At 36.4% G+C, this 17,156-nt stretch overlaps 1 protein-coding gene across 3 annotated transcripts in view; it reads left to right on the forward strand.

The window, feature by feature from the left end:
- Nucleotides 1-17,156, forward strand: part of ITFG1 (integrin alpha FG-GAP repeat containing 1) — a 336,603-nt gene that overhangs the window by 302,459 nt on the left and 16,988 nt on the right. Inside the window, exon 15 of one of the 3 annotated variants that reach the window (XM_030298124.1) lies at nucleotides 6,471-6,591. The exons of the other annotated variants lie outside the window; for them this stretch is intronic. Coding sequence (XP_030153984.1) covers nucleotides 6,471-6,544 — 74 coding nt within the window. The 3' untranslated portion in view covers nucleotides 6,545-6,591. Of the gene's footprint in view, nucleotides 1-6,470; nucleotides 6,592-17,156 lie in introns of those variants that run through there. 3 annotated transcript variants of the gene reach the window in all.

The raw sequence follows: 17,156 nt of genomic DNA on the forward strand, positions 1-17,156 counted from the left end.
ACATTCGTTCAAGTGCCACTTGTTAAACTGATGTCAGGTTATTATTAAAATGAATGTCTTTTTTTAATATAATGTATTGTCAAGTTAGCTATCATACAGTATAAACAGTGTGCCCTTGGCTTTGGGAATACATTCCCATGACTCATCGCTTACATACAATACACAGTGCTCATCCCAACAAGTGCCCTCCTCACTGCCCATCACCCATTTTGCCTACCCCCTCAATGCCCTTTTTTTGTTCTCTGCAAAATGAATGTCTTCAACAGTAATCATTGATATGGCGTATTGTGTAAGACCTCAAGAAAACCTGAAGTTAAACAATTATACAAATTAGACTTTATTATTTACTACCAGATCTTCCGGTCAGTTCAACAGATATTTACCAAGTGCCTGTTAGGTGTCAGCCTCTATGCTATACCCTAGAAATAGGGCATAAAAAGGAATACATCACTAGACTGAAAACACCTCAGCACCTCTTTTCATGGAGCTATTTTCAATCTAGTAGGAGGTTCTCCCACGTATTTTATCACTTTATCCTTGTCGGTTATCTAGAAGCTGAGTTCAGACATAATTCAAAATACTCCAAAGGAATAACAGTCAAATGTCAGTGGATTCCATCACTCTCCATTATAAGTCACCCATCAACTACCAGGAAAAGAGGCCAACAGTTCTTTAAAGAATTTTTCCATAGCTGTACTCCTTTAACTTCTGAAATCCAGGAATTTAGCATTTGAGCATGTAACCTCACAAATGTCCATACACTATTCACTTAAGATAATGCAGGATGTTTCTTCTACATCCACATTCTAGAGCACCTTAGTAACATCACATACTTTTTAAAAGGTATTAACAACTTACTCTGCTTGGATTTATGCCTTCCTATGAAGACAGGCTATTTCTTATTCTTAAGCTGATTACTAAATTGGACTATTAAAAAACAGGAATATGCATATAGTGACATTAAATTAACACACCTCAGATTTGTAATTTGACCATAGATTGGTTAAGTTGCTTCTCCAGGCAGTCACAAACTTGGTGATTAGTGAACATCCACTTACTGGAAACTAGATTTTTCCCAAAGTTCAATAAAATGATGTGCTTTAGTCATATAATCCAGTAGGAGGTTTTACCATCAAGAAAAAAAAAAAACTGCTTCATTTCTTTTTTTCTGTGTGGGTAGCCATCCATTTAATTAAAATCAATGAATTTTAAAACAAAAATAAGAAGTTAAGCTCCAATTTGGTAAATGTTTTAAATGTCAAGTGACTAAGGCTGAAATGTACCCAATTTTTAAAATGAAATATCAATACTTTATTATTCTCTCCAAAATTTCTCTCCAAAATTTCTCCTTACCTTCCAAATCTATTGCATCTTCTTTTTATACAACTTCAAATTCTGGTGTCAGATTATAGTATGGTATTGAGAAATACAGGTAAGTGTAGACTGTTGACAACAAGTAACTTTTTCATAATTAACTGTGTTCTGTATTTAGGAATTAGCTATCTCTCCCCATAGCTGGCTAAACACTTCAGCAATGAATTTAAATGTTAAAAATCATCACTGTTATGACTCTTAACTATAGAGAACAAACTAGTGGTTACCAGAGGGTTAGCGGTGGTGGGGGGTGGGGAGGACCGGGGAAATAGGTGATGGGGATTAAAAGTACACTTATCATGATGAGTACCAGGTGTTGTATGGAAGTGTTGAATCATTATATTGTACACCTGAAACTACTACAGCACTGTATGTTAATTATACTAGAATTTTAAAAAAAGAATAAAAGAGGGACGCCTGAGTGACTCAGTCAGTTAAGCATCCAACTTCAGCTCAGGTCATGATCTCATGGTTCTGTGAGTTCAAACCACGCATTGGGTTCTGTGCAGACAGAGCCGACTTTGAGCCTGGAGCCAACTTCAGATTCTGTGTCTCCCTGTCTCTCCCTCTGCCCTACCTGCCTTGTGCTCTGTCTATATCTCTCAAAAAAAAAAAAAAAAAAAACATTTTTAAAAAAAATTTTTAAAGAATAAAAGATTCAAACAAGTATTTTAAAAATCATCACTGTTTGGGGCGCCTGGGTGGCGCAGTCGGTTAAGCGTCCGACTTCAGCCAGGTCACGATCTCGCGGTCCGTGAGTTCGAGCCCCGCGTCGGGCTCTGGGCTGATGGCTCAGAGCCTGGAGCCTGTTTCGATTCTGTGTCTCCCTCTCTCTCTGCCCCTCCCCCGTCCATGCTCTGTCTCTCTCTGTCCCAAAAATAAATAAACGTTGACAAAAAATTAAAAAAAAAAAATCATCACTGTTTTAATCCATTTTAGCATTTGTTTTCTTAACTGCTAGACTTTCTGGCTAGGATATCTGATTTGGTAAATTTTACAACGAAACTTATCATATGAAATAATACAAATTTTTACCTCAGGTTGTCATTTACATACCAGGGACTGTGATAACTATTTTAGCCAGTAATATTTTATTACCTATATCAGAAACTTATTCTGTTAGCTATTAAAATATACCAGCAGCAAGGGAAAGCAAGTGATAATGTATTTTTTAATTTTTAATTTTACCATTTATCAAGACTTTAAATCCATTGATTTTTATAGAATCCTAATCATTCTTGACAACTTTGTTATGAGGGGGGAAAAAAAACATCAGTACCTGGAACAGTCCCTTTCTCCATGTCTTTGCCCTGCCAGGAAGAGATGGTATATCTACATCACCTAATGAACAGAGAACGTATTGATTAAAGGAACATCTCTTACTTAACAGTGGAAAGACTCAAGATAGAGTGACATTATACCAAAAGCATGATTCTCTTAGGCAGCTAGACAATTGGAAACAGGCCATTAAAGAGTACATACCAATGAGTAAGAGGAAACACTGCTGGCCAAATAATTTATAGAAGAGTTCCTATATAATGAAATAGAGTTAATATTAAATCTATTGGGGCGCCTGGGTGGCTTAGTCGGTTGAGCGTCTGACTTCGGCTCAGGTCATGATCTCATAGTCTGTGAGTTCGAGCCCCGCATCAGGCTCCGTGCTGACAGCTCAGAGCCTGGAGCCTGTTTCGGATTCTGTGTCTCCCTCTCTGACCCTCCCCCATGAACGCTCTGTCTCTCTCTGTCTCAAAAATAAATAAAAGTTAATAAAAAAAATAAAAAAATATTAAATCTATTTAGGAGCATATTTTTCTTTATAAATCTTACCTTCATTTTTCTTAACCTTGACCATTCATGTTATTATCCAATTTCTCAAAATTACAGGTTTTCCTTGTAGAGAAACATTGTCCCCTACCTGATATTCTCATAATTGTTATAGGAAATAGAATTTACTAATTCTTAGAATCTCCATAATTCTTATAGGAAAATAGAATTTATCATGCATACCACATGACCAAAAATATGATGATATTTCTTTTTATAATCCCCCTATAAGCAATGAAACTAGTCCTAAAATTTTCACTCTGCCCTTTTAACTGTCTTGAATGAGCCAGAGAACCTGAGTTTATTCTAGTGTAGATCAAGGACTAGTCCATATCCAGAGCACAGTCTTTTTCATAATCGAATCCTGCATGGATATAATTGGATTAAACTCTTGAGCAAGTTGGTGCCTGTTGTAGAAGATCAACAAAATACACCAGCCTCATCTCCCAGAATTCCTTAAAAAGCCAGAACATCACAAAGCCCACATGCCACAACCATTAAATATGGCCTTACAGCCTGGGTTTACAAAACTTAACAAATGTCATGTTAACTGGAACAACAAACAGATTCCCAGACCATATCCTGGAATATCACAAATACTATACGGATCCAAACAGTAAAAGATCAAATGTCATTGGAGGGGGTTATTCTGTGTCATTAGAAACCCTTTTTATAGAGCAGTAAGGCAAACATCACACTTCTTTTTCAACTGAAAATAAGATCACAGGTGATGATGAAGGGTGTGGGATTTGGAATTAGGCTGCCAAAAATAAAGCCCTACCTCCACCATTTAGTCAAATTGCTTAACCTCTTGATTTCCTCACGATAAAGTAGAGATAATAATAGTACCTATTCACATGCAATTATTGTTAACAAATAACATACAAGAAGCACTTGCCACGGTTTTTGGCATATTGGACACATTTTTTTAATGTCTATTTATTTTTGAGAGAGAGACAGAGACAGACAGAGAGTGGAGGGTGGGGGCAGAGACAGAAGGAGACATAGAATCTGAAGGAGGCTCCAGGCTCTGAGCTGTCAGCACAGAGCCCGACGCAGGGCTTGAACTCACAGACCATGAGATCATGACCTGAGCCGAAGTCAGGCGCTCAACCGACCAAGCCACCCAGGTGCCCCAAATCAGACACATTTAATAGCTGTTAATTCTTATTGCTTACAGAGTGTATTTAATTTTCATATTTTGTCCTTTCTTGGTGTTCTTCATCTCCATTTTAATTGATGTCAATGTACTATTGTTTCAGAGCCATCCATCTGAGATAATGAATACTTCTCAGAACAATTTTCTCTCCCAAGAAGAGGCATATTTTTCTCCAAAGTTGCATAAAAATTTGGGTGTTTGAATGTGTTCTTTTATCTCATTTTTATAGAGATGCTATTTTTCCTCAAGCCAGGGCAGTGCCAGAGGAGTTACACACATTACTGTTAGATGCAAATTCCCTGTGGCTTAAACCCTTGCAGGGAGATAGAATTCAATGTCCTTTTGACTGAGAATCACACACACACACACACACACACACACACACACACACACACACACCAAGAAAGATAAAATTTCAGTGGTTTTTCCCCCCTTCAGCTAGTGACTTTTCCCTTCCACTCTTCCCACCTCTTATGTCAGCATATATACATTATTTAAGATATCAGAGCTACAGTTATGATAAAAGTTAATATCTAGTACTCTTAAACAATGAAGTTGGCTTCAATATTTTACCTCAAAACCAAGTGAAATTTATCTCCTGTCCTACCTTCTTACTTAATTCAGAATTTTAAATTACAGCATAATCTATTTTACAGTGGCATTCAGAATTGCCAGTCAGTATTGCATGTCAGTATAATATTCTCCTGGAGAATAAGAACGAACCAACTTTAAAAACTGTTAATTTTTTAATTACATAAATGTCTGTTTGAACTGTTTTTTGAAAATCCAATTATGATGCAGGTATAAAAGAACCTGCAGGCATTTGAATCTGGTGGCTGGAGTATCACAAATGCATTTTATGTATTTACTTTAGGTAGACAATCTTTCTGTACTGGTTATCTATGTGATATAAACTGACATAGTATTTTTGAGCAGGGAGTATATTACAAGACTCAGGTCTGATGCATTTGGAGGGTAAAATTTCCTTCATGTATTCATTCACTTGTTGAGCACATATGTACTGAGTGCCTAATGTATGCCTAGCCTGTTCTAGTCTCTTCTAATATGGAAATAAATAAAACAGACCTAAAATTTACCCCTCATGGAGATTACATCCTATTAGGGGGAGAGAGGTAATAAACATAAGTAAGTAATATATTTAACACTATTTAGTTGTTAGGAAGTGATAAGAACTGTGGGGCAGGAGAAAATAAAGCCAGGATCAATACTGTGTAGAGTGGCCAAAGTGGGCCTCTCTGAGAAAGTGTCAGTTTGAACAAAGATTTGAAGGAGATAAGAGAGTCAGACATAAAGTTATGTTATTCTTTTGAATAAGAATATTTTCTTTTTGAAAATATGAATTTTGAATATTTGAATTTTGAATATTATTATTTTGAATATTATTATTCTTTTGAAAAGTTATTATTCTTTTGAAGAATATTCTTGACAAAGGAGAAAGCCAGTGTCAAGCCTGGAAGGTATAAGCATTCCTGTAATTTCCAAGAAACAGTGAAAAGACCAGTGTCTTAGAAAAGAAGGAAGGGAGATTAAGGAGTAGAAGGTGAAATGGAGTTAAATGAGGAGTGGGGAATGTAAACTAGATAGGACAAATCTTTATTCTGAGTGAAGTAGTAACAATAGGAAGAACAACAGCTAAAGCAAAGAAACCAAATAGAAAACAATTAAAATAATTCAGGCCAGAGATGATATGTAGCTTGGATCAAGGTGATAGCAATGAAATTAGAAATGTGTTTGCATTGTGGACATACATATATTTGACTTCTTGGCAGACTGTGTATATATGAGGGAGGGAAAGTACTGTAACTACAGGGTTACCAGTCCAAGTAAGTAGAAATATAGACTTACATAACTGAGGAGTTCTAGTTCTGAGTATGTACCCCAAAAGAACTGAAAGCTGGGTCTCAAAGTGATATTTGTACGTTAGTGTACATATTAATCCAAATGTCTATCAGTGGATGAATGGCTAAATAAAGTATATACATACAAGGAATATTATTCAGCCATTAAAAGGAGTAAAGTACTGATAATTGCTACAATTTATATAGGTCTTGAAAACATTAAACTACGTGCTTAATTGCTACAATTTATATAGGTCTTGAAAACATTAAACTATGTGCAAGAAGCCAGACACAAATGGTAACGTGTTGTATGATTCCTTTTATATGATACATGAGACTGAGAGCAGATTAGAGGTTACGAGAGGAGAAGGGAATGGGGAGTTTTTACTTAATGAGTATGGTTATATTTATGGGGTGATGAAATGTTTGGAGACTAGAGAAAGCTGGTGATTGCACAACATTGTGAATATACTAAAGACCACCTGATTTTTATACTTTAAAGTAGTTAATTGTACATTATGTGAATTTCACCCTAAAAAAAAATAATAATGAAATGGAGTGTAATAGGTGCTTTCATTGAAAACTAGTAGATACAACCTCATTTTAGAAATCGGGTTTTCTTTTTTGTATCATTATCCAGGTGTCCCACCGCACTTTGTTGAAGAGACTGTTCTTTTATCTAATGAATGTTCTACTCCATGATCCAGTATTCCACATATAGGAATATAAAAAACTAATCTACATGCAGACAAATATTGATGTGCAGAGATATTCACTAAAGAATTATTTACAATGGTGAAAACCTAATCACTTCTTGGTCTTTTGGCTCTATTCTTATCAGTTTAATGTAATAGTGAAAAATAAGGAGAAATCCATCATCTCCAACAATAGATTTTTTTTTATTTTTTTTTTAAATTTACATCCAAATCAGTTAGCATAAAGAGCGACAATGATTTCAGGAATAGATTCCTTAATGCCTCTTACCCATTTAGCCCATCCCCCTTCCCACAACCCCTCCAGCAACCCTCTCTTTCTTCTCCATATTTAAGAGTCTCCTATGTTTTGTCTCCCTCCCTGTTTTTATATTATTTTTGCTTCCCTTCCCTTATGTTCATCTGTTTTTTACCTTAAAGTCCTCATATGAGTGAAGTCATATGATATTTGTCTTTCTCTGACTAATTTCACTTAGTATAATACCCTCTAGTTCCATCCACATAGTTGCAAATGGCAAGATTTCATTCTTTTTGATTGTCAAGTAATACTCCATAGTATATATGTATGTGTGTCTGTAGAGTTGGGAGTTTCTGATGGTGTCCTCTGGTCCTTTCTAGTCTTTGTTGCTTTTGGTCTGTTTTTGTTTTTCTGTCTTTTCTCCCCTGAGAGAGTCCCCCGTAAAATTTCTTGCAGGGCTGGTTTAGTGGTCACAAACTCCTGTAATTTTTCTTTGTCTGAAAAACTTTTCATCTCTCCTTCTATTTTGAATTATAAAGAATTCTTGGATAAAGTATTCTTGGCTCCATAGTTTCCGATTCAGCACATTGAATATATCCTGCTACTCCTTTCTGGCCTACCAGGTTTCTCTGAATAGGTCTGGTTCAAACCTGATCTGTCTTCCCTTGTAGGTTAAGCACTGTTTTTCCCTTGCTGCTTTCATGATTCTTTCCTTGCCTGAGTATTTTGTGAATTTGACTATGATATGCCTTGTTGATGATAAGTTTTTGTAATATTTAATGGGAGTCCCTTGTGCATCCTGGATTTTGATGTCTGTGTCTTTTCCCAGGTTAGGAAAGTTTTCTGCTATGATTTCCTCACATTACCCTTCTACCCTGTTTTCTCTCTCATCCTCTTCTGGAACCCCTATGATTCTGATCTTGTTCCTTTTTAATGAGTCACTGATTTCTCTAATTCTTAAATTGTGCTCTTTTGCCTTAGTCTACCTCTTTTTTTTCTGCTTCATTATTCTCCATAAGTTTGTCCTCTATATCGCTGATTTGCTGCTCTGTCTCATCCATCCTTGCCACATGGCATGCATTTGAGATTGCAGTTCAGTTATAGCATTTTTTATTTCATCCTGACTAGCTTTTGCTTCTTTTATCTCCACAGAGAGGGATTCTAATCTATTTTTGACCCCAGTTAGTATTCTTATTATCGTGATTCTAAATTCTGGTTCAGACATCTTGCTTGTATCTGTGTTAAGTCCCTGGTTGTCATTTCTACCTGCTCTTTCTTTTTTGGTTAAATTCCTTCATTTCATCATTTCGAAGGAAGAAAAGAATTAATACAGCAAAAAAATTAAAATTAAAAGATGAAAACCAACACATACACATAAAAGAATCAAATAAATGATGCTAGATCCTAGGTGTGTTTTGGTCTGGTTGTTGAAAGGAGCTTGACAGATTAGAGAAAAAAGGGAAAAAGAAAAAAAGGAAAACATTTGAAAATTTGAAAAACTGAATACATTGAAATAGAATAAAATGAAATGATGGAAGTAAAATAGAATTTGAAAAATTTACAAAAAAGTGAAAAATACAGGAGAAAAAAATATTTTTAATAAAAATTGAAAATGAAAATAATTGTTTTCTCTTTCTGTATTCAAGAAACAAAAAAGAAAAACAAAAGTAAAATTAAATAGATAGACCAGTGAACAGACTGAAATACGATTGAAATTACATCATTTTCCCCTAGAAGTGAAACTATGAAGCAAGTATAGTCTGTAAACTAAGCAGGCAGAGAGACTTGTGTTCCTGAAAGCGAGGTTGGCCCAGTTGGGCAGGACTTAGTGTAAGGGGTCTGTTCTCCACTAGATGGCGCTGCATAGCTTACTGGAATGGATTGCTGTGGTGCTTGTAGATGTGTATGCGCATGCGCGGGAGGGGTGAAAATGGTGTCACCCAGATATCCAGTTTCTAGTATCGGAACTCTCTTCTCCCAGATCAGCAATCACACACCCATCCTTTGTCTCTGGCTTCCATCCACTCCCTGATTCTACACTGTCTGTGACCAAGCCATCATTTTGCCAGGCGGTGCCTCCCTCCTGAGTTTTATTTCAGATGTGACTGTGTTTCCCAACCCCTCACTTCTGAGGGACTGTGGCTTTGTCCTGCGCAGACCTTCTGGGGAGGATCTCACCAAGCAATGGCCAGGTGCCAGCCACACCCAGGAATGTTCCTGGGACCGTGCTGTTTGTTGCCAATGCCCAGAGACTACGGCTGATTGCCAGCCCGCCCCAGAATATGTTCACACGATCGTGTAGCAGCAGTGTTTCAGGGATTATGTAAAATCTCAACACACATCTGGCACCAGTCTTTACCCTCAACGATCTTGTTCCAGTACCAGCAAATGTGGTTGTTCTCCAGGGTCTACTGGCACATTTGCCTGTGGGGGGCCACACAGCCTATACCAGATTTCCTCCCCACTGGGGAACCACCTCTCCCCTGTGGCTCGAGGACCCCTGGACCTCACTCTGCTCCTGGGGATTCTCCCTTCCCAGCAGAGCACCACCAGGTATCAAGCTGTGGAGTTTCAGACGCTGTGCTCCCCCTGTTTATAGAGTCTCAGTGGATTTTAAACACTCTCCTTTCTCTTTTGTCCCTTTTTAGTTCAGTCCCTGTGACTCTTTCCACTTTTTCACTTTCTCTCCAGCTGATTTTTTTTGGGGGGGGGGGTGTTTTTCCAATACTCTCCCCCTGTTTCTATCCTCTCTCCACAAGCAAAAATAGCTCCCTGCCCTCCGTGGTTTCTTTCTCACCCAGTTCATCTCTCTGTGCCGCATACCTGCTGAGTTCTGTGGTTCAGGTTGTGCAGATTGTTGTGTTAATCCTCAAATCAGTTTTCTAGGTGTGCAGGATGGTTTAATGTTGATCTGGCCGTATTTCATGGACTCGAGACACAAAAAAAAACCTCCTTGCTGTTCCACCATCTTGGCTCCTCCCTCTCCAACAGTAGATTTTTAAAATGATGATATTAGAGGATTAATGTAGGGAATAAAATTATGGTCTTTTTTAACATTCCCCTTTTTTCTTTTTTTAAAGTATACATATGGTAACATAGCATTGTTTTATAAGTCTCTAAGTTTATAAGTTGACACATCATGTCACAGCAATGTATTTTCTATCTTTGTTAAGGCAATGGACAGCAAATACAAAGTTACATCCACAGTTCATGTTCTTATCCTCCATTAGCTCTTCACATAGCTTTTAAGAATTTTTTACAAGATTTACAAACTGGCAGAGAGGACACTTAAACAAAAGCAGTAATCATACATGTCATTAAGTTAGTTTTGAAGGAAAATGAATTGGATTTTTGTGTAATGCAATGGTCTTGAATTCATCACCAAGGCAATCTCATGTAGTGAAGAGAACACTGATAGGAAGTTAAAAGTATACTCAGTCGGTTAAGCATCCGACTTCAGCTCAGGTAATAATCTCAGAGCCCCACATTAGGCTCTATGCTGACAGCTCAGAGCCTGGAGCCTGCTTTGAATTCTGTATCTCCCTCTCTCTCTGCCCCTCCCCTGCTCACATTCTCTCTCTCTCTCTCTCTCTCTCTCTCTCTCTCTCAAAAATAATAAATAAACATTAAACAAAAATTTTTAAGTATATTCGTGGGCTGACTCTAACACAGACTACCAGTGAAATCTTGAGAAATTAACTTTGGAGTGTCTTAAGATTTTCATCTTTCCCTTTCTTGCTAGTTTCACTGAGTAATGTAATCCCAAAGAGAAACATATATGAAAGGAATTATAAAGTTATTACAAGATGTCATTCTGTTTACTTCAAAAGAGAGTCTTCATGTGATGAGTCTTAATCATTGTCTTTTTCACTCTTCATGAAAAAAGTTGACTTCCATATGTTGATAAAGATTTTCAAGATCCTGCTTTGCTAAGATTTTTTTTAAGTAGAGTGACTAATATTACACTGTATGTTAACTGGAATTTTTTTTATTTTATTTTTTATTTTTAAAAATTTACATCCAAATTAGTTACCATATAGTGCAACAGTGATTTCAGGAGTAGATTCCTTAGTGCCCCTTACCCATTTAGCCCAACCCCCCCCCATAACTCCTCCAGTAACCCTCAGTTTTTTTCTCCATATTTGTAAGTCTCTTCTGTTTTGTCCCTCTCCCTGTTTTTGTATTAGTTTCCCTTCCCTTATGTTCATCTATATTGTCTCTTAAAGTCCTCATATGAATGAAGTCATATGATTTTTGTCTTTCTCTGACTGACTAACTTCACTTAGCATAATACCCTCCAGTTCCATCCACATAGTTGCAAATGGCAAGGTTTCATTATTTTTGATTGCCGAGTAATACTCCATTGTATATATATACCACATCTTCTTTATCCATTCATCCATTGATGGGCATTTGGGCTCTTTCCATACTTTGACTATTGTTGATAGTGCTGCCATAAACGTGGGGGTGCATGTGTCCCTTCAAAACAGCATACCTGTATCCCTTGGATAGATGCCTAGTAGTGCAATTGCTGGGTCGTGGGGTAGTTCTATTTTTAGCTTTTTGAGGAACCTCCATACTGTTTTCCAGAGTGGCTGCACCAGCTTGCATTCCCACCAACAATGTAAAAGAGATCCTCTTTCTCCACATCCTCACCAGCATCTGTTGTTGCCTGAGTTGTTAATGTTAGCCATTCTGACAGGTATAAAGTAGTATCTCATTGTGGTTTTAATTTGTATGTCGCTGATGATGAGTGATTTGGAGCATTTTTTCATGTGTCTGTTAGCCATCTGGGTGTCTTCTCTGGAGAAGTGTCTATTCATGTTTTTTGCCCATTTCTTCACTGGATTATGTTTTTTAGGTGTTGAGTTTGATAAGTTCTTTACAGATTTTGGATACTAACCCTTTATCTGATATGTCATTTGCAAATATCTTCTCCCATTCTGTTGGTTGCCTTTTAGTTTTGCTGATTGTTTCCTTCTCTGTGCAGAAGTTTAGTTTAGTTTAGTTTAGTTTAGTTTAGTTTAGTTTGATGAGGTCCCAGTAGTTCATTTTTGCTTAAAATTATGTTTTTGATCATGTCTGTGTAGATTTTAGAAAAAATAATTTTTAAAGGCATTTATAATAATAAATGTCTTTTAACTGTTACTTTGGTTTTCTCTTAATGGGATTTCAGTTTTACAATGATCTTTCTGCTTACCTTTTTTTAAAGAATTTTAATAACATGAAAAAATATTCATAAAATAATACTGAGTGAAAAGCAACAATACCAAACTATGCTAACGTGTTTATCTGTGCATGCATATACCTAGTGAAAAAAATTACATGATTGAAAGTATGCTAAAATATAATAATTATGTCTTCATTTTGAGATTTTGGATAATTTTATGCTAATTATTTTTAATAGTTTTAAGTTTCCTTATTTTTTTTAACAATTTTTTATTGCTTTATTTTTGAGAGTGAGACTGTTGGGGGGGGAGGGGCAGAGAGTGAGGGAGACACAGAATCTGAAGCAGGCTCCAGTCTCTGAGCTGTCAGCACAGAGCCCAATGCAGGTCTCAAATTCATGAACTGTGAGATCATGACATGATCCAAAGTCAGCTGCTTAACCAACTGACCCATCCACAGGCCACATGTTTTCTTACTAAACATACTCTTTTAATTTGAAATTTATGTTCTTAACAGAGTACTCGATAAATGTTCTTATTTTTAGTTCTTTACAGCAAGGTAATTCCAGAAAAATAATTTATATGAATAGTTTGATGTCTATTAAGTCAGTCTTTGCTGGTACTGTAGCAAAATCCATACATATTTGATTTTTACTTCAACCATGTAATAGTAAATTTTATCTTAACAAATACAGCTAACCTGTATTTAGTGTTTACCAGGAAGGACAAGATACTTTTAAGCATTCTCATTCAATAAGCATAACTCCATAAGGCAGACTAATTCTTCTAATTTGCAATTCATTATATTGCTTTACAATTTTATATACATTAACATTTTTTAAACGCCTATACGTAAGTTCACTCTTTCCATTATACATTTCTATTTCTAACATAAGAACTATATAATAAATCATGTATACTCTCAAATTATTTCATATTTCTAGGTAATGTTAGTGATGTTAAGAGAGTCCCACTAAATATTAAAATTTTTAGATATTAGTCTTATCCTTTATTTTTTTTTTAATTTTTATATTTTTAGAGATAGACAACATGAGTGGAGGAGGGGTAGAGAGAGAGGGAAACATAGAATTCGAAGCAGGCTCCAAGCTCTGAGCTGTCTGCACAGAGCCCAACGTGGGGCTCCACATGGGAACCACAAGATCATGACCTCAGCCAAAGTCAGCCACTTAACATACTGAGCCACACAGGCACCCCAGTCTTAGTGTTTAAATGTTCAGCTTAATTATGTAACAAACACCTAGCAAATATATACACTCATAGGGAGAGATTGACTTTTGGAATGCCAGTGTGAGGACTACACGAACCTGTTCTCCCCAAAAAGGGAAATAAAAATACTGGCCAAACAACTAGTATCAACCATTTCAGAATTTAAGAAATTAACCAAAGCTATAGAATGGAGTGTGTCTGTATGTATCCAAGAAGAACTACTAATCCTCACTAAGACAGCAGGATCTGTGGCACTTTTACTTCAGGCTATTCCCATCTGAACTACCTTCTCTACTGAGCAGTACAGCAGCGAGGAAAAGCTAGCAGCCTCACAGTCAGTGGACAGGACTGACCTTTGGAGCTCCATTAAAATTCCGATCCCCATAGCACTGTCAATATTTTATCTAAACTAGCAACTCCTTGGAAAATCCCCATTCTCAGGATTTGGGGGCTGTTTGATTTGACTCAGAGTTCAGCCCAGCAGTAAAAAATAAAATTTATTTTAAAAATTTTAAAAAGCCCTATCCCTGGGGCATTACCAAAAAGAACAATCATCTGCTGGCAAAATCTAAGCTACCTAGGCCTATGATTTCAGATATAGTGAAACAAGAACCTGTTCAACATATAAAAGGAAATCTTGAGGAACAAAATGACTTTGAAAAACTCCAATATATTCATAGGGATCTATACGGCTGTGAACATGCCTAGAAATGAAACTACCTCATTCAAATACTACCTTGTGGCCCTGCTTAAGCAATACATGAAAGCTAAAATTAATCTGTAAACTGCCTGAAGTTTGAAGGAATACTTCCACACACAAATCCCCCAAAGTGTGGAAGACATATAGACAAGATATTTAAAGAAATCTTGTGACCAGTCATTGCTGACTCAAGTATATTCCCTAGGAAGTCAGGCTTAAGATAAAAACTTTAAAAATAAGAAAATAAAATAACTTTGTGGCAGGGAATGAAGGATCTATAGAATTCATCCAGGAAACTCACTGAACAAATGAGCGCCACCAACAAAGAAAAACCAACAAATCCTTGAAAGGAGATGGTTGATACCACAGTCATTATATTATCTAAGAAATCCACTTTCAACCAAAAATTATATGACATGCAAAGGAACAGGAAATTATGCCACAAACACATTTTTAAAAAAATAAAATAACAGAAAATGTACCCAAAGATATTGGACATAGTTGACAGAATCTATAAAGTTGGTATTATAAATATGTTGAAAGAACTAAAAGAAGCCAGGATTGAAGAATTAGGGGTAAATATGACAACTATGTCTCACTAAATAGAAAATGGAAATAAGGAGATAAAGATCATCTTAAAAATCAAATAGAAATTCTGGAAATGGAAATTGAAGAGAAAAATTCAGCAGAGGACTCAACAGATTTGAGTTGACAAAAGAATAAGCAAACTTGAATAGGATCAAACTTGAATACTAATTTCTGTATACAGGAAGTATATACAGCCTGAGTTATAGAAGAAAAAAAAAAAAACTCAGAGACCTAAGGACCCACCATCAAGCATACCAACATATGTGTAAGGGGATTCATAAAAGGAAAAGAGAAAAAGAAAGGGGCAAAATAAATATCTGAAGCAATAATGGCCAAAAGCACCTAAATTTGATGAAAAGCATTAATATGCACATCTAAGAAGCCCAGCAAACTCTAAGAAGAGATCCACGCTTAGTCAAACTGTCAAAAAACAAAGACAAAAGTTCTATTGATAGCAGCAAGAGAGATGCTACTTATCACATATATGAGAGCCTCAATAAGATCAACAGCTGACTTATCAACAAACACCATAGAGGCCAGAGGAGGAGGATATATGCTAAAGGTGGGGGGGGGAGGACTGTCAGTGAAGAATTCTATATGTGGCAAAACGATTCTTCAAAAATGAAGAAATTTAGACATTCCTAGATAAACAAAACAGACAATTCAGGGCCACCTGGGTGGCTCAGTCAGTTGAGTGTCCAACTTTTGTTTTCTGCTCAAGTCTTGATCCCACGATTGTGGGATCAAGCCCTGCATTGGGCTCTGTACTGAATGTGGAGCCTGCTGGGAGAGGAAGTGGAGGGAGAGAGAGATGAGAGAGAGAGAGCGCTGGAGAAGCCGCGCCCGGCCACGCGAAAGGAGCCGAGCAGCTCGCTCTCTCTCTCCCTCTCCCTCTCTCCCTCTCTCTCTCTCTCTCTCTCTCTCTCTCTTTCTCTCTCTCTCTCCCTCTTAATCTCTCTAAAATAAAGATTAAAAAAAATTTTTTTTTAAACAGACAATTCATCTCTACCAGGCCAGCCCTAAAAGAAATGCTAAAGGGAGCCCTTCAGGCTGAGCTTAGAGGACAACTAGGCAGTAATTAAAATCCACACAATTAAGTAAAAACACCAGTAAGACTATAGATAAATAGAAAATATGGTAATGTCTCTTATTTCCTATCTGACTTAAAAGTGCATAAAGTAATCATGTAAATCTGTGTTGATGAGCTGGTTATGTATAAAAATATAACATATAATAAGAGCACAAAAGAAAGGGGAGGACAATAGCTATATTGGAGCAAAGTTGTTATATGCACTAGGAATTAAGTTAGTTAATATGCTAATTGTAATCTCTATGGCAACCATGAAGAAAATAATTCAAAAACTATAAAAGAAATAACTAGGGAATTAAAATAGTATACTAAAATAATTTAACAAAGTAGTAGTGTCTTTAATTCAAAAGACATAAAACATGTACAAAACTAATAGTAAATGGGAGACATAAATCCTGCCTTATCAGCAATCAAACTAAGTGTAATTGGAATAAACACTCCTATCAAAAGGCAGAGATTGGTAGAATGGATAATATATGACTCAATTATGTGCCATCTACAAAAGACACTTTAGGTTCAAAGATACAAATAAGTTTGGGGGGGGGTGCTTGTCTGGCTCAGTGACTCTCAATCTCAGGATTGTAAGCTTGAGCCCCACACTGGGTATACAGATTACTTTAAAAAATAATATCTTTTTTAAAAAAGATACAAATAACTTGAAAGTAAAAAGATGGGGGAAATTATGCCATGCAAAAAGTAACCAAAAGAGAGCTGGAGTGGCCATTCTAGTATCAGACTAAACTGGACTTTAAGACAAAAAATTGTTACTAGAGACAAAGAAGGATGTTTTATAATGACCATAAAAAGGGTAATCCATAAGGAAGCTATAAGAACTATAAAGACATAGGCACCTAACTACAGAGCACCCCAAATACATGAAGAATTGAGGACAGAAATTGATAATTCAAAATAAATTATTGGAGACTTTAATACTGCACTTTCAATAATGGATCAAATCAGGCATAAGATTGTTAAGGAAAGAGAAAATGACACTACAAACCAACAAAACCTAACAGAACTGTACACAACACTCCACCCAACAACAGCAGAATATGCATTCTTCCCAAACACACATGGAACATTCTCCAAAATAGACTGACCATATGCTAGGTCATAAAACAAGCCTCAATAAATTTAAAAGAATTGAAATCATCCTAGGTATGTTCCCTAACTACAATGGGATGCTATTAGAAATCAATAATAATTTGAAAATTCA

The sequence above is a fragment of the Lynx canadensis genome, chromosome E2 (assembly GCF_007474595.2).
Source record: "Lynx canadensis isolate LIC74 chromosome E2, mLynCan4.pri.v2, whole genome shotgun sequence".
Lineage (NCBI taxonomy): Eukaryota > Metazoa > Chordata > Mammalia > Carnivora > Felidae > Lynx > Lynx canadensis.